We start from the raw sequence: 18,416 nt of genomic DNA, 5'->3' as shown, positions 1-18,416 counted from the left end.
ATGCACAATGTCATGTATCCACCGTTACAACGTCATACAGGATCGTTTCACTTCCCGAAAAATCCACTGTGCTCTACCTATTCCTCCCTCCCTCCCTCCAACCCCTGGCAAACGCTGAGCTTTTCACTGTCTTTATACTTTTTCCTTTTCCGGAATGTCATAGAGCCAGAATTATACAGTGCGTGTCCTTTTCAGATTGTCTTCTTCTTTTTTAAAAAATATTTATTTATTTATTTGGCTGCAGTGGGTCTTTTTTTTTTTTTTTTTGGCTGTGTTGGGTTCGTTGCTGCACGAGGGCTTTCTCTAGTTGTAACGAGCGGGGGCTACTCTTCATTGTGGTGCACGTGCTTCTCATTGTGGTGGCTTCTCTTGTTGTGGAGCACGGGCTCTAGGCACGTGGGCTTCAATAGTTGTGGCACGTGGGCTCAGTAGTTGTGGCGCATAGGCTTAATTGCTCTGCGGCATGTGGGATCTTCCTGGACCTGGGATTGAACCCGTGTCCCCTGCATTGGCAGGCGGATTCTTAACCATTGCGCCACCAGGGGAGTCCTGTGCCGGGTCTTAGTTGCAGCACGTGGGATCTTTGTTGCCACTTGCGGGATCTTCGTTGTGGTATGTGGGATCTTTTTTAGTTGCGACATGTGGGACCTAGTTCCCTGACCAGGGATTGAACCCAGGCCCCCTGCATTGGAAGTGCGGAGTCTTAGCCACTGGACCACCAGGGAAGTCCCCAGATTGGCTTCTTTCATTTAGCAATTTGCATCGAACTACGTACGACTCTTTTTCTGACTTGAGAGGGCCTTTCATTTTCGTGGCGAATTATATTGCATCATATGGTTTGGATCAACTGCGGTTTGTTTGTCCCCTCACCTATTAAACGATATATACGTATATGTATGTTTTATAAAGCACTCCGTTAATTCCCCTAATTGATGCTCTGAGGGCTGAGCCCGGCTGCCGTGGGTGGTGGCAGGCTTGCCAGCATTGCCTCTAATGGAAACCACTTGCCAATGGGACTCCCGGGCCCTACCAGTCCTGTAAACCTCTGAGATCCCCTCTCCGAGGGTGCTGCCCAGCCCTGAGGGGCCCCTGGGACGCATCTTGGAGGAACTGAGGTGGCAGGGCTGCCTACTCCCTGGGCTTAATGGCCCTCTGTGGGGGTTATGAGAATGAGAAACTCCAGTGAGGTCGTGCCCAGCTAGGCTGCACACGCTGTTCTTGTTTTAATACTGTTTAACCATCTGTGCAGCGTAGGGGTGCTGGGGTTGGCCACCTTCTTGTGGGGGTGGGAAGGAGTCCTGTGTCATGTCTGCTGGGACCACTGTTCCCGTAGGCGAGGACTTGGCTGGGCCGCTCAGAATTTCTTCTTGGAGGGACACCTCTGTCCTGCCTCAGTCAGGTCAGCAGGCGCCAGCTCTCCCCGTCCCAGACTGTCATCGAGGGGCCCTGAGTGTGACCTCAGGGCATTGAGGCAAGAGTGACCATGCCTGGTGCAGTCCCAGCTCTGTGTTGGGGCCCTTTCTTCTTCCTCCAGCACCAAGGGATGTGCAGGGAGGAGCTGCTCTGTAAATGGGGCTGTCACCCCAATATTTTAGGGTTGCTCTGATGCCATGGGGTTAGTTCGTGAGAAGAAGAAAAAGATTTGCACTCTTTCCTTTTTTTTCCCAACATCTCAAACAGAAAGAGACTTTTGTTTGGGTGTTGTTATAAGGAGGATATTTGCAAATTTAGAGAGAAATAAAAAAAAGTATAATAAATAACCATACGCTTTTCACCTAGATTTATGAATTAATATTTTGCCTCCATCCATCTACCCACCCATCTACCCACCCACCCACTCACCTACCTACCCATCCATCTACCCATCCACCCATCCATCCACTCATCTATTTATCTCTCCATCCACCCATCCACCCACCCATCTACCCACCCCCCCCCCACCGATCCACCCATCCATCCATCCTCCCATCTACCCACCCATGCACCCATCATCCACCTACCACCCATTCCCCCACCCATCTACCCATCCATCCATCCACTCACCTATTTATCCATCTATTTGTTTCCACTTTATTTATTTATTTATTTATTTATTGAGGTACGCGGGCCTCTCACTGTTGTGGCCTCTCCCGTTGTGGAGTGCAGGCTCCGGACGCGCAGGCTCAGCGGCCATGGCTCACGGGCCCAGCCGCTCCGCGGCATGTGGGATCTTCCCGGACCGGGGCAGGAACCCGTGTCCCCTGCATCGGCAGGCGGACTCTCAACCACTGCGCCACCAGGGAAGCCCTCCCCCTTTTTTGACTGCAATATTTGAAAGTAAATTACAGATATGATGCTTCACTCTTAAATACTTGAGCATAATGTGTCTTAAAAATAGGGACATTCTTCAACATGACCGCAAGGTCATTGTTATATCTGAGAAAATTATATTAACTCAATCATATTGTCTAATTCACAGGCAATATTCAGATTCTCAAAGGTGTCCTCGAGATATAGTTTATATATAGTGTGTGTGCACACCCATGCATGCCTGCACATATGTGTGAGTGTGCATGTCTTGTAGATGCATGCTTGTGCATGTGCACATGTGTGTGTGCTCACCTGTGTGTGCGTGTGTGTATGCGTGCCTGCATTTTACTCAGGATCAATTTAAAAGTTGCATTTGGCTCTTCTGTGTCCGTAATCGTTCTTGATCTAGAACAGTCTCCCTGCCTTTTCATTGCCATGACTTTTGTAAAGAATTCAAGCCTGTGATCTTGTAGATTATCCCACATTATGAGCGAGATTCAGGTTAAAACATGGTTCTGGCGAAACTACTATGTACGTACTCCTTTTGTTGAGCGCCATCAGGAGGCACAGATTTGGGCAGCCCCACCCTTGCTGAAGCTGGGTCTGGTTCCTACCAGCTCTTTCCCTCTGCAGGTGAAGCTAATAAATAATCTGGGTGACACTCTGAGGTCCCTGCCACAGTGTCCTGAGCCCCAGCAACCTTTCACCAAATGCCTTTGGCATCTTTGATGATTCCCTGAGCCCCAGCAACCTTTCACCAAATGCCTTTGGCATCTTTGATGATTCTTGCTGTAATCAGTTATCACATTGGCTTTATGGTGGATACTCTGATTTCTGCACTTACGATGATTCTGACATTCCTTCTAAATTTATTAGCTGGTAAAAAAAGAACTTGCCCCACTATTATTTTTGCTGTATTATTGTTGTTTTCCGTGTGCCTATGGACTTGTGAACTCCTAAAAGATGATTCAAGGTGTTGTAATCTGTTACCACCATGCTTCCTTTTTTCATTTCAGATTTTGGAATAACTTTAGACTTACAGAAGAGTTGCTCATATAGCGCAGAGAGTTCCTGCATATCCTTCATCCAGCTTTCTTTCCCTAGTGTTTTAAATCATTTGTCTTTTTGTTTTTGTGAGGGTACTTTATATAATTTGGACATTAGACCCTTATCAGATATATGACTTGGAAGTCTTTTCTGCCATTCTGTGGGTTGTCCTTTCACCTTCCTGATAGTGTCCTTTGATGCAACAAAGGTTTTTAATTTGGGTGAAATCCAATTTATCTATTATTTTTCTTTTGTTGTTTGTGCTTTTGGTGCTGTATCTCAAAGAAACCATTGCCAAATCCAAGGTCATGAAGGTTTACCCCTATGTTTTCTCCTAACAGTTTATGGTTTTAGCTCTTACATTTAAGTCTTTGAACCATTTTGAGTAAACTTCTGTATATGGTGTGAGGTAGGGTCCAACTTCATTCTTTTGAATGTGGAGATCCAGTTGTTCCAGAATCATCTGTTGAAAAGACTGTTCTTTCCCCTTCAAAAGGTCTTGGCACCCTTGATGAGAATCAGTTTGCCACAGAGGTTTACTTCTGGGCTCTCAGTTCTATCCTATTGATCTATATGTCTGTCCTTATACCAATACCACACTGTCTTGATACTGTAGCTTTGTAGTAAGTTTTGAAATTGGCAAGCGTGAGTGCTACAACTTTGTTCTTTGTCAAGATTGTTTTGGTTATCCTGGATCCTTTGCATTTCCGTGTGAATTTTAGGATTTTTTTAGCTTTTGCACTTGGACAAAAAAGGCCACTGGCACTTCGTTAGGCTTCCCCCTAATGTTACCATCTTATGAGACCATGACACATTCGTCAAAACTAAGACATCAGCACTGGACATAACTAAACCCCGGACTTTATTTGCATTTCCCTAGTTTTTCCAGGCACCTGCTTTTTTCGGTCCAGGATCCCATGCAGGATCTCACACTGCATTTTGTGTCCTCCAGTCTGATGGTTTCTTGGTCTTTCCTTCTCTTTCATGACCTTGACACTCTTGAAGAGTTCATTCTTCTTTCTGCTACTCCAGTTTCCCAGATTTGGCTGTGGGAGTGAGTACCTTTGGGTCAGCTCCTTAAACGGGTGGGTTCTTGTCTTCAGTGGGAAGTAGAATGACATTTATTAACCACCCACAGTGAACAGGTGTGGTGTTGAGAATGATATGTTCATCATTTCATTGGATCCTCAGGACCTTCTGTCCAGGAGATATAACCTTATTTTACAAACGGGGAAACTGAGGATCAGAGAGGTGAAATGACTTGCCCAAGGACCCACAGTGAGAATGATACTCACCACCTCAGATTACCCTCCTCTGGGCATTCAGGGTGGCCCAGATGTTTGGGGAGAGTCATGGATTGTAAAACATGGGGCAGAGGAGGGAACCTCTGGGGCAAAAGTCCAGAGGATGACTTCTCATGCAGCCTGTAACATCAGTGTTGGAAATGGTCACACTCCAAGCTCTTGGGGAGGTCACAGGACCCGGGAGACCTCAGCTGTAACACAGGGAATGAGGGCAGCGTGGAGGTTAAGCATGGGGCTCTGGCTTCAGCCCTTTGGGCTTTGAATCCTGTCCTCACCACTCACTGATGTTGGGAAGGGGTCAAATCCCCTCTGGAAACTTGGGGATTGTGATAGAACCCAACTCATCAAGTGTATATCCAATGAGAAGTTCCAGCCCATTGCCTGCACTGGCGCCTGTGAAGTTAGGGAATAGTCCCCAAGACCATCCCCCATCAATCGCAGAATCTGGGGGGGTCACCAAACCACCTTCGGTTTCTTTAATCTCTGGAGGGAGTCACAGAATCTCTGAAAGCTGTTAGAATCAGTTACAGTTTAATACAGTGAAAGATACAGATTAAAAACAGGCAAGGCAAGAGGATCATAAGGCCAGGTGAGTTCTGAATGTGAACTTCCAGTTGTCCTCCCCCCATAGAGTCAAGGGCAGTGTGGCTTTGCGGGCAACAACGTGTGACCACGTGCATGGTGTACTGCCAACCAGGGGTGTTCACCCGAACCTCAGTGTCCAGGGTTTTTATTGGAGGTTAGCCACCTAGACATGGCTAACCACCTGCCTGGCCGACCCTAGTCTCAGCCCCTCCAGAGGTCAAACTGATATAGTGTGGCCCAATGTCCCTACCGTAAATTATATTGTTAGTATCTGGTGTGCCCCAGACCCCAGATAAACAAAGACTCATCAGGCAGGACATTTCAAGGCCTTAAAGATCACCTTCCAGGAGCAGGGGACAAAGGCCAGACCTCTCTTAGGCTAGGTTCAGAGCCTTACTACACTGCACTCACGGAGAGTTTCCATCCCCTTATCACGGTTCATCCGCAGCACAGCCCCATTTACAGAGCATCAGCTGAGGTTGCCATGGCGATGTGGCCACAGCCAGGACTGGATGCTGAGCACTCAGCTCTGAAGCCAGTGCTCCTCCCTCAGCTTTCTTGGCCTCCCTGTGGCCCCACAGTGGCCTTCTCCCTAGGGTAGGCTGTGGCACTGGTGCTGGGCTGTGGATGTCAGGCATGGCTCCCCATGCTCCATGTCTCCCACAGGTCGGGGAGGATGCCCATTTCCCAGTGAAGTCCACGTGTCCCTGCAATTTCACTCTGTACTATGAGGTGGCTGCGAGGGGCAACATTGTGCTCTCGGGCCAGCAGCCTGCCCACATCACCCAGCAGAGAAGCAAACGGGCAGCCCCGGAGAAGCCCATCCGCTTAACGCACCTTTCCGAGACAGGTGAGCTAGGCCACGGGCTGGAGGTTCCTATATTCCTTCTGAACCATTGAGACTGGGGTGGGCGCCCCAGCAAAGAGGAGTAGGCAGGGTGCAGCCAGGAGGGGGGGCCTGCCTCAGGGTGGAGGGCACACGTCCCAGGCAAGACCGGGTTGGGGCCAGGAGGTTGGGCAGTGACCAGCTGTTGGAGGCATCGCTTCTTGAGGCTGCCATGGGCTGGGCCCCTGCACAGGCCCACGCTGTGCCAGGTTGCCATCTGCCAGGCCCCTTCCGCCTTTGCCCAGACTGATTCCCCATGTAGGGGTCCTTCTTTTCCACATGTTCCTCACAAGACCCACCTCCTCCCCTGGGTCTCCCCAGCCTCGTCCTCTTCACAGCCCTTCTGCCTCAAGCAGGATCCCCTAACTAGGGACTGTGGACACTTGCAGGATATTCTTTGTTATGGGGCCTGTGCTGTGCACTGTAGGCTGCTGAGCAACATCCCTGGTCTCCCCCCACTAGATGCCAGTGGCAACCCCCCTACACACAGTATGACAACCTAAAATGTCTCCAGATATCACCAGTGTCTCTAGGGGGAAAAGTGACGCCTGGGTGTGAATCACTGAGATAGATAGATAGATAGATAGATAGGGAGACAGATTCATAGATAGAATTATCAATAGATAAGTTGATGGATGGATAGAGTCATGGATAGGTAGGTCGATAAAGAGATGGCTTTATAAATAGAATCAATAGATAAATTGATAGATGGATGGTTAGATAGAGTCATAGATGGATGGATGGGTGGATAATTGGATGGATGGATGGATGGATGATGGATAGGAAGGCGGGCAGACAGGCAGACAGGACGTCAGACAGGGTCTCTCTCATCCACGTCAGTTTCTCATCCTCCACACTACTGATGTTTGGGGCCGGATTATTCTCTGTGGGGCTGTCCTGTGCATTGTAGGGTGTTGGATAGCATCCCTGGCCTCCACCCACTAGATGCCAGTAACACCCCCAAGTTGCGACAACCAGAATTACCAAATGCCCCCTGGGGAGTAGCATTGCCATGGTTGAGAACCACTGGCCTGAATGGTGCTCTGGACATTGTGCGTCCACATCCTCTTGGGTTTATCTTCCCTTCTGGGTGAAATAACAGGGGGTGTGAGTATCCATGGAGTAGTTGCCCTGGGCCAGCCCTGGGCTGCCATCTCTTCGCGCCACCCCCTATGTAACCCCCAGAGCAACTGGGGCATCGGTGGTTCTACTGTGGGATGCTGAGCTTTCATGTCTCTCCCCACCTTTGACTTGTCTAAGAGCCCTCTCCAGCCCCAGCAGCAGAGGTCAATGTGTGCGTGACCTCTCTCCGGCTGACCGTGACCCCCAGCATGGTCCCCCTCGGCCGCCTGCTGGCCTTCTACGTCAGGGAGAATGGAGAAGGGGTGGCTGACAGCCTCCAGTTTGCTGTTGAGACCTTCTTTGAAAACCAGGTAGAGCATCGGGTACCAAACTGGGGGAGGGAGAGGCGATGGGCAAGAGTCATCAGGGCTGAGGGCTCCAGGGTGTCGGGGCTGGGGTAGACTGCACACAGCTGCCACTCAGACTTCACATAGTATGACAGGCAGGACTTTTAAGGGTTGCCCTACCTTCAGGATCCTAAGTTGCGTCTTTACTGGAGATCCTCCAAAACTCACCCAGATGGGGATTCATTACACACAGGAAAAGTGGTCAGCTGTTCTCTGTCCCTGCTGGGCTCCACTCACGTACCCCCAAACGGGCTCCGCCCCCCACGTCCTCTCCCTGCGCCCTCCAAAACTGGCTGCAACATGTCCTCTGTCACCGCCCCTCTCCCCACCTCTCTTCTCCCCTCCCATCTTCTGCACAGAATGTACCAGTTGCGCCAGCCTGGTTCCCGTCATTCAGCCTCCCATCCTTTTCCTCATCTGGGCAGCAAAGCCAGGGTCCCAGCTGAGCTGGCGAGGACCGACTCTTCTCGGAGGGCAGAGAGGGTGGGTGGGTGGGTGGGTCTGGAGAGTTTGGTCAAGCTCCCGAGTTTTCTGCTGTGTTTGGGTCCAGGTTTCACTGACATATTCAGCAAATGAGACCCAACCCGGGGAAGTCGTCGATCTGCGGGTCAGGGCTGCAAGGGGCAGTTGCGTGTGTGTGGCTGCGGTTGACAAGAGCATCTACTTGCTCAGGTCTGGGTTTCGGCTGACTCCCACCCAGGTGAGCGGGGGCCCTTGGGCACTGGGCTCCAGCACCTTCACGGACGTCTCTTCCTTTCCAATAACTGAAAAGCCCTGTATAAATCCAGATTGTCTCTCTTCACTGGGTTCATTCTCAGCAAACCCCATCCTTGTCGCTGTTTGGGTGCAGTTAAAAGATCTTGGAGTCAAATCCAATGTCACGTTGTCCGGGTCCCACCTCTTCAGCCCCACGCTTCCCATCTTAAAAATGGGTTAATGCCACCAACTCCTGTCTCCTAAGATTGGTTCCAAGTGATACATGTGAGAGGAGGTTGAGATGGGAGCATGCCAGGCCAGTTTGGGTTGAAAAGAAACCCTCAGTTGACCAGTTCCTGCTCCCCTTTCTTTGTAGGTTTTCCGGGAATTGGAAGATTACGATGTTTCTGATGCTTTCGGGGTGTCCAGGGAGGATGGACCCTTCTGGTGGGCTGGGCTGATGGCCCGACGACGCCGGCGCTCCTCCATCTTCCTGTGGCCCTGGGGTGTCACCAAGGACTCCGGGTTTGCCTTTGCCGTAAGGAGAGGTGGTCTTGGACCCCACCGCCCCCTTCTGAGCTCCTTTTCCTTTGAAACAAAGGGTCTCGGGGTACAGAGATGGGTTGGGGTGGAAGTTTCCAAACTTTTAGCATTGCAGAATCTTTTTTGATTCTCCCCAGTGGAAGCTCATATGTGGACCCTCCCAATTTGCAAAACGGACGAGAGCAGAATGAGTATCCGTTGATAACTTGAACTTGTTCTGGAGCAATGATGATGAAAGTGCTTTGGTGGAAGGAAAACCTACACTGTGGGTGCAGGTGCCGTGTTCTCAGGTCCCTTGCTGACATTTATAGCTCAAATCTGTCCCCTTCCTTCCTGGCTCCGGGGACCAGGGCGCTGCTGGAGACGCAATACACACAAATGTCATTCTAGCCCACTTTAGCATGCTGGCGGTCTCCACTCAAATGCATGAGAGCACTTTTCATCCTAGGTTTTAAATCATTTAAAAGGCATCCTTGGGAATCCTCTGGTGGTCCAGTGGTTAGGACTCTGTGCTTTCACTGCTGGTGCCTGGGTTCAATCCCTGGTCGGGGAACTAAGATCCTGCAAGCCCTGCGGCATGGCCAAAACAAATTAAAATAAATAACAGGCATCCTTTTCCTCCCATTTTTATTATGGAACATTTTCAAACATACAGAAACGTTGAACGAATTAGCGAACACCTGTGGATCCACCACTTGGATCCCACAGTTAACATTTTGCTGTATCAAATATATATACCAATATATAGACATATATATCATTATTTTATTAAAGAATTTTTTTGATGTGACCATTTTTTTAAAGTCTTTATTGAATTTGTTACAACTGCTTCTGTTTTATGTGTTTTGGTCGTGAGGCACGTGGGATCTTACCTCCCCGACCAGAGATCAAACCCGCACCCCCTACACTGGAAGGTGAAGTCTTAACCACTGGACCACCAGGGAAGTCCCTATATTATAACAGTAATAACTGCAGCCCACAGTCATTGGCTCTTGGTCCGGATTAGGCACTGCGCCAATTGATTTGTTTTAAATAGAGGTGAAATTCACATAGCAGAAAATTAACCCATTTTAAAGTGAACAATTCAGTGGCATTTAGTACGTTCACAGTGCTGTGCAAACCAGCACCTCTGTCTAGTTCCAGAACATTTCCATCACCCCAAAAGGAGACCTGTCACCATTAGCAGTCACTCCACACCCACCCTCCCCCAGCACCTGGCAACCATTGATCTGCCTGTGGTGTTGGACGTCTCATATAAATGGAATCATACAAGATGTGGCCTTTTGTGCCTAGACCACAAACGCGCTGGCCTCCCCTCTGCTCTGCCCTGGATGGTTACTGGGTCCCATGACCCCCTTAGTCCGTGTCACCAAGCCTGGAGAGAGGACTGATTCCCTCAGGGCTACGCAGCAGTGATGTTGGGGCAGTGACCTCTGGGACTACAATGTCCACTTCCCCACTGTGGGTCTGGGCATTATCTGTTGCCTAGGAAACAGGACTGGTGGTGATGACAGACCTGGTGAGCCTGAACCACCGGCAAGACGGCGGCCTGTACACTGATGAGGCTGTCCCTGCCTTCCAGCCCCACACAGGGAGCCTGATGGCAGCAGTGTCCTCCAGACAACCCCCCAGGTAATTGTCACTGCCTCGAGTAGGGTTGTCTAAACGCATACCGTTGACATTTGGGGCTGGATCATTTTCTGCAGTGAGGCTGTCCCACGCACTATAGGGTGTTGAGTGGCATCCCTGGTCTCCACCAACCAGATGCCAGTAACCCCCCGCCCCTACCCCCAGTTGTGACAACCAAAAATGTCTTCAGACATTGCCCAGTGTCTCCTTGGGACCAGACTCACCAATGGCCTAGTGTGCTGGGGCACTGAGCACTTTGGCCCTGCTCCCCCTAGTCCTTGGACCCATCCAAGTGCATGGAATTGGGGGTTGGGGGTGCAGAAGAGAAGGAAGGTGTAACAGGGGAGCAGATCTGCCTAGGGACAGACAAATTGGGGCAGGGTGGGAAACTGTGGCTTGATCCTCCCACTCCCAGAGACTCTGCTTAGAAAATTCTCTCTATTACCCTTTCTTCTTCCTCCCACCATTTCCTCCTTCCTTCTGTTCCTGTCTCTTCCCCCTTCCCCTCCAACTCTTTACCTTTTGGAGTTAGACACCAAGTAATTACTTTTCAGTCTTTCTTATTTTAAATCAAATGTTTAAGCCTCAGAGTGTTGCTTTGGCTGCACCCAAGTTGTGCTATGAAGTGTTTCCATTATTGCTGGCTTCCAAATAGATTCTTACTAGCGGAAAAATTGATTTGCCCAGATGTGGCAAGTGACTTACCCAGAGGTGTTTTCAATTTTCAAGTGATTTTTAAAATTATTATAATTTTATGTGTTTTATAAATTTGTGTCAGATGTGCATCATGGCCAGAGAACATGGTCTGTATGATATCCACTATGGTCAACAAACATAGTCTGTATGATACCCATCATCTGGTTTTTATTTTGGAGACGGGCTATGTGGTATATGGTCTGTTTTTGTAAATGCTCATATCTACTTGAAAAGAATGTCCAAGCTCCTGTCATTGGGTATAGGATTCTCTATGAGTACTTTTGGTCAAGTCTATGGTAGATGGTGCCCAAACCCTCCATATCCTTGCTCATTTTGTTTCTTTGTTTGCTAACTTGTCAATTACTGAGAGAGAGGAGTTCACATCTCCCCCTTAGATTTGTGGCTTTGTCTCTGGTCTCATGGAAACCTTTGTTTCACAGGAGGTAGTGTTTCCTGTTCTCTCCTGTCTTTCCCTTTGTTCCCTCCCTTCTGCTCCCCCATCCCCCACCTGTCTTCTTTCCCACCTTCTTCATTCTCTGCCTCTCCCACTAACTCCTCAACTCCAGCCAGCTTGGGGAGGGGTAGGGTGTTTTGAAGACCTTGCCTTTTCACTCTCCGTGAATTTAGGGGTGTGTAGGCTGGGAAAGGGGAGGCAGGCCTTGGATGTACCCTTTTCTGCCAACTCATTAAATGAGAAGCACAGAACCAAGTGGGCCAGGGATGGGGTCAGTGTGGTCAGCAGTGCCCCAGCATCTGGGTCTCTTTGGAGACCTTGAGGGTGGCACCCAGACTCCTTAGCCCTTGTTCTGAGCCAGATGTGGCCCAGAGGATCTCCCACCCTGGCAGGCCTGTCCATGAAAACCCTCTTCTTCTTTCAAGCCCTCTCTGCCCAGATTGGGAACCTTCCCAGTCCCCCCAGTCTCCTCTGCAGTGGTTTCTGGATACCTGGATCCCCTAGGTTCTTCCTGCCCAAGTCACACATTTAACAGGCCCACAGGGGTCCTCGTTTCCAAACTCCACATCAGGGCATAGGCAGACCAGGCTCCCCCTATGGTACTTTGGACGCACACGAAGGCATTTCTGAGATGTGGTTGAGTGAGGAGGTGGAATATTGGCCCCTGAGCATCCTTCAGCCAGACACTACTCTGGAAGCCTGGAGCCTCCCATGTGCGTGCCTCCTGAGAGCTTGGCCTGAAGTGGATATGCAGGCAGCCTCAAAACCCAAAACCTCAAAGGGAATTGTAAATCCCAATGCAGAAAGGCATAAGAAATGCCTTAAAAAGCAAGTGTTTGTGCCTTTTTGTCATTGGATAATGCATCCTTATTCTGAAGGACATTTTTCTTAACCATATGCATGTGGTTAAATTATTTTTCAAAGAGTATGAAAGGGTATATAATGAAATGGAAGTCTCCCTCCCACCTCCAGATCCTCCGCTCCCTTCTAAGAGGCAATGATGGTCAATAATTCCTTAGATATCCTTCTAGAAATTTTCTGTGTATACACAAGGATTTAAAAAAAAAAAAAACGCAGTGGGAGAATACTATAATACTGTTCTGTGCCTTCCTTTTTAAAGTCAGCGATAAACCTTAGAGGCCATTTCATACCAGTACATATATACTTACCTTACCCTTTTTCACTGACACGTAATATTCCACGGTGTGAATGTACTGTCATTTGATTAACCAAACGATGTTTGTTATTTCTCACAGTGCTGCAGTGAGCCACACCATAGTCTGTCTTTGCACATGTGTCTGTGGTTAATTTCAGGGTTCATCCCTGGGAGAGGTAACCTCAGGTTGAAAGAGATGTGAGCATTTCTAATCTTGAGAAGTTTTGCCAGATGTCAAGTAGGGCTTATTAATATTATTTTTTAAAGAATAGGACAGTCCCTGGACTTCCTTGGCAGTCCAGTGGTTAAGACTTTGCCTTCCACTGAAGGGGGTGCAGGTTCAATCCCTGGTTGGGGAGCTAAGATCCTACCTGCCTCGGGGCCCAAAAACCAAAACATAAAACAGAAGCAATATTGTAACAAATTCAATAAAGACTGTAAAAAGGAAAAGGAAAAAAAAAAAAGAATAGGACAGCCCCTGAGGAAGGTGGGCTATGAGGCTTCTAGGGATAAACCAAGAATGAAAGCACATGAAAGAATGTATATACGTGTAACTGAATCACTTTGCTGTACTTCAGAAACTAAACTAACACAATGTCGTAAGTCAACTATACTTCAATTAAAAAAAACTGAAAAAAAAAAATGAAAGCACAGAGGAAGGGGGAGAGGGGATAGGAGAGCTCTATGTAATGATGCAGAAAAACATGGCAAACCCAGGGAGGGAAATTAACAAAGGAGAGGACATGGGGTGGTCCCTATGGCCCTTCTTACCTTCTAAATTCAGGATGCGAGGCACCACTGTCATTTTAAGAAGCCTCTGTCAAGCCTTTGATGCCTCGCTTGTACTAGTCCTAATCAAGTAGAATGTTAACCCTGCCAGGTGAAAGAATTAACACATGGTGTCCTATTAGAGTAGAATACTTTCCAGGTCAGAGAATTAAAACGTGTAGAATATGAAGCTGCTGGGTAAGAGAACTAACATGTTATAGGTTAATCAAGTAGAATGTTAACCTGCCAGGTAACAGAATTAAGTTATGTCCGTGAAACTTCAATCATTTCTTTTTTAAAAAAAAATATTTTCGTAGAGCAGAGAAGAAGAAAAGGACCTACTTCCCTGAAACATGGATTTGGCACTGTCTCAACATCAGGTAAGTATGATTTCTTTCCTTTGCTGCCTTTGTGGGCTGACTCAGAGGCACTCATGAAAGATGGTTCCCAGTCGGTTTGCCTGGAGATCTGACACCAACATCTGAGTAAGACATTGGGCATCCTTTTCTAACACATAAAACTCAAAGCTATGAAGTCAGCCCCAAATCCCTCTATAGCCTCAGACATCTGCCTATGAAATATGAAATTTGAGGGCTTCATGCTTCTTAACAACTCCCTCTTGGGGTAACTCTATCCGCTCTGTTTATATAACGAGCTCATTAAAATGATTACAGTTCCCTGGAACATGAACTCAATTCCACCCACCCACCCCCTCCTCGCTCCTCAGGGGACTCAGGCTCCTGCCGGCAAAACAGGCTGCTTCTCTCAGGACATTTCCTTTCTACATTGTTTTCTCTTTTAGTTCGCCTTGAAGCAGCAGTGCTGTGCTAAATTCTTGCCAGATGCAGTTGGCTTTTTTCTTTCAATGCTTAGTGTCAGAAGGTAGTGGTGACTTGCCCTGGGAAACCAGTTAGGCATGAAAGTTCAGACCCTGGGGCTAGTGGATTGGCCAGCGGGTGGACCGACTGCTGAGCTGGGGTCCCCTTCTTGGCATGAGATGCCGTGGCACATGCTCAGCACAGAGCCAAGCACTCAGCTGGGGGTTCCTCAGGCCGCTTTCACGGATGTGCTTGTCCTCATTATGGGCAGTCTTCCCCGCTGGTCAGAACAGAAGCTGATTACTGCATTTTGTTCTGGGAGTCCAGATTTAAGATGGGCTGTCAGTCCATCATCAGAGATGTACGGAGAGTAAAAATGTATCTATTTTCTGTGTACTGGGTGATGTTTTGGGTGCTGGGTAGTGTTTTTGGTGCCAGGGATGGCACCTTGATCAAGGCAGATAGGGTCCCCTCACGCGTAGAATTTATGTTTTATGCCTCCAAGGGCTTCATGCTTCAGTAGGGCCAGTGTTCTCATGGAGGGCTTGGGAGGAAGTAGAGGGACCCTTTGGGGAAGCTAGAAAGACTCCCAGGGCAGGTGGAGCCCAAGCTGGGTCCCACAGGATAAATAAGCAAGAAGGGGGGAAGGGGATCCAGGAGGCAGGACCAGCATGGGCAAGAGTTGGGGCTTGGGAGAGGCTGGTGATTTTCACATGGTTGGGATGAGGCAGGTGGGGCCAAGAGGACGAGGCAGGGAGTGTGACGGCCGTGTGGTCTGTGGTGGGGGTGTGGAGAGCCACAGAGGGTTGCTGGGAGGCATTTGGGATTTGAGACGGTCTCTCTCCCTCTGTTGGCTGGAGCAAGGATGAGTCAGAGAGTACAGATCTGAGACCAAGGAGGAGGTTCTTGCTGGGCCCAGGCAAGGACTCGTCGGCTCTTTTTTTTTTTTTTCTTTTCTAATTTTTAAAATTGGTAAAATACACGTAACATAAAATTGACCACCTTAACTATTTTTAGGTGTACGGTTCAGTGGTAATAAGTGCATTCCTATTGTTGTGCTGCCATCACCACCCTCCGTCTCCAAAACTCCTTTCCTCTTGCAAAACTGAAACTATGTCCCCATTAAATACTAACTCCCCAATCCTCCCTCCCCTCAGCCCCCTAGCGTCCACTCTTCTACTTTTTGTCTCTATGAATCTTACTGCTCTAAGGACCTCATGTAAGTGGAATCATATAGTATTTGTCCTTTTGTGACTGGCTCATTTCACTTAGCATGGTGTCCTCATGGTTCATCCTTGTTGTGGCATGTATCAAAATTTGCTTTCTTTTTAAGCCTGAATAGCATTCCGTTGTATGGGTGGACCACATTTCGTGTATGCATTCGTCCTTTGGTGGACACTTAGGTTGCTTCCACCTTTTGGTTATTATGAATAACCCTTCTATGAATATGGATGTGCAAATATCACTTCGAGACCCTGCTTTCAATTCTTTTGGGTATATACCCAGAAGTGGAGTTGCTGGATCATATGGTAATTCTGTGTTTAATTTTTTGAGAATTCACCATATTGTTTTCCACAGTGGTTGCACCATTTTACATTCCCACCAACAGTGCACAAGGGTTCTTCTTTAAATGTTGGATAGAATTTACCAGCGAAGCCATCACATCCAGAGCTTCTCTTTTTGGGAAGATTTTGATTGCTGATTCAATCTCCTTACTTGTTAGAGATCTATTCAGATTTGTTATTTCCTTGTGATTCAGTCTTGGTAGGTTTTGTGTTTCTAAGAATTTGTCCATTCATCTAGATTATCCAAGTTGTTGGTGTACAGTAGTTCATAGTAGTCTCTTAAAATCGTTTTTTATTTCCGTGGAATTGGTAGTAATGTCCCCACTTTCATTTTGGATTTTAGTAATTTAAGTCTTTTCTCTTTTTTCTTAGATCATCTAGCTAAAGGTTTGTTAATTTTATTAATCTTTTCAAAGAACCAACTTTGGGTTTCATTGATTTTCTCTATTATTTTTCTTTTTTTAAAAAAAATTAATTAATTAATTAGTTAATTTATTTGGCTATGCCATGTCTTAGTTGTGGTATGCGAGATCTTCATTGCACCATGTGGGATCCTTTCAGTTGCAGCATGCGGGATCTAGTTCCCTGACAAGGGATCGAACCTGGACCCCCTGCATTGGGAGCGCAGAGTCCTAACCACTGGACCACGAGGAAAGTCCCTCTCTATTATTTTTGTATTCTTTGTTTTGTTTATTTCTGCTATAATCTTTATTATTTCTGCTTTATTATTAGATCTCTGTTTTCGTTTTTCAAGTTCTTTAAGTTACAAAGTTAGGCTGTTTATTTGAGATCTTATTTTTTAATGTAAGCATTTACAGCTATGAATTTCCCCCCTTAATACTGCTTTTGATGCATCCTGTGAGTTTTGGTGTGTTGTGCTTTTGTTTTCATTCATCTCTAAGTCCTTTTTTTCTTTTTCTTTTTGCAGAGATTTAAAAAAATTTCTTTCAAATCCAGAGATAATTTGAGTAGCAAAGTATAACAGTTAATTTTTGACATATCATTTATCTTTGCAAAAACATTTCTTTTTCTTTTTGAATTTTATTTTATTTATTTTATACAGCAGGTTCTTACTAGCTATCTATTTTATATATATTAGTGTATATATGTCAATCCCAATATCCCAATTCATCCCACCACCACCACCACCCACCCTGTTTTCCCCACTTGGTGTCCATACGTTTGTTCTCTACATCTGTGTCTCAATTTCTGCCTTGCAAACCGGTTCATCTGTGCCATTTTTCTAGATTCCACATATATGCATTAATATGCAGTATTTGTTTTTCTCCCTCTGACTTACTTCACTCTGTATGACAGTCTCTAGGTCCATCCATGTCTCTACAAATGACCCAATTTCGTTCCTTTTTATGGCTGAGTAATATTCCATTGTATATACGTACCACACCTTCTTTATCCATTTGTCTGTCGATGGGCATTTAGGTTGCTTCCATGACCTGGCTATTGTAAATAGTGCTGCAATGAACATTGGAGTGCATATGTCTTTCTGAATAATGGTTTTCTCTGGGTATATGCCCAGTAGTGGGATTGCTGGTTCATATGGTAATTCTAGGTTTAGTTTTTTTAAGGAACCCCCATACTGTTCTCCATAGTGGCTGTATCAATTTACATTCCCACCAGCAGTGCAAGAGGGTTCCCTTTTCTCCACACCCTTTCCAGCATTTATTGTTTGTAGATTTTTTGATGATGACCATTCTGACCGGTGTGAGGTGATACCTCATTGTAGTTTCGATTTGCATTTCTCTAATGATTAATGATGTTGAGCATCCTTTCATGTGTTTGTTGGCAATCTGTATATCTTCTTTGGAGAAATGTTTATTTAGGTCTTCTGCCCATTTTTGGATTGGGTTGTTTCTTTTTTTGATATTGAGCTGCATTGGCTGTAAATTTTGGAGATTAATCCTTTGTCAGTTGCTTCATTTGCAAATATTTTCTCCCATTCTGAGGGTTGTCTTTTGGTCTTGTTTATGGTTTCCTTTGCTGTGCAAAAGCTTTTAAGTTTCATTAGGTCCCATTTGTTTATTTTTGTTTTTCCATTACTCTAGGAGGTGGGTCAAAAAGGATCTTGCTGTGATTTATGTCATAGCGTATTCTGCCTATGTTTTCCTCTAAGAGTTTTATAGTGTCTGGTCTTACAGCTAGGCCTTTAATCCGTTTTGAGTTTATTTTTGTGTATGGTGTTAGGGAGTGTTCTAATTTCATTCTCTTACACGTAGCTGTCCAGATTTCCCAGAACCACTTATTGAAGAGGCTGTCTTTTCTCCATTGTATATTCTTGCCTCCTTTATCAAACATAAGGTGACCATAGGTGCATGGGTTTATCTCTGGGCTTTCTATCCTGTTCCATTGATCTATATTTCTGTTTTTGTGCTAGTACCATGTTGTCTTGATTACTGTAGCTTTGTAGTATAGTCTGAAGTCAGGGAGTCTGATTCATCCAGCACGGTTTTTTTCCCTCAAGATTGCTTTGGCTCTTCGGGGTCTTTTGCGTCT

The 18,416-nt window shown here is 46.8% G+C and overlaps 1 protein-coding gene across 1 annotated transcript in view; it reads left to right on the top strand.

Annotated features, from left to right (window-relative positions):
- The window catches only part of CPAMD8 (C3 and PZP like alpha-2-macroglobulin domain containing 8), a 99,532-nt gene that overhangs the window by 27,598 nt on the left and 53,518 nt on the right, over positions 1–18,416 (top strand). Inside the window, exons 14-19 of the mRNA XM_027084581.1 lie at positions 5,892–6,075; positions 7,372–7,544; positions 8,131–8,280; positions 8,653–8,814; positions 10,309–10,451; positions 13,840–13,902. Coding sequence (XP_026940382.1) covers positions 5,892–6,075; positions 7,372–7,544; positions 8,131–8,280; positions 8,653–8,814; positions 10,309–10,451; positions 13,840–13,902 — 875 coding nt within the window. The remainder of the gene's footprint in view (positions 1–5,891; positions 6,076–7,371; positions 7,545–8,130; positions 8,281–8,652; positions 8,815–10,308; positions 10,452–13,839; positions 13,903–18,416) is intronic.

Source organism: Aethalodelphis obliquidens, unplaced genomic scaffold (genome assembly GCF_003676395.1).
Source record: "Aethalodelphis obliquidens isolate GAN/ISIS:26980383/991018 unplaced genomic scaffold, ASM367639v1 scaffold53, whole genome shotgun sequence".
In the NCBI taxonomy this organism is placed as follows: Eukaryota; Metazoa; Chordata; class Mammalia; order Artiodactyla; family Delphinidae; genus Aethalodelphis; species Aethalodelphis obliquidens.
Note: the sequence above shows the minus strand (reverse complement) of the source record. Positions and strands in the feature narration are given on the sequence as shown.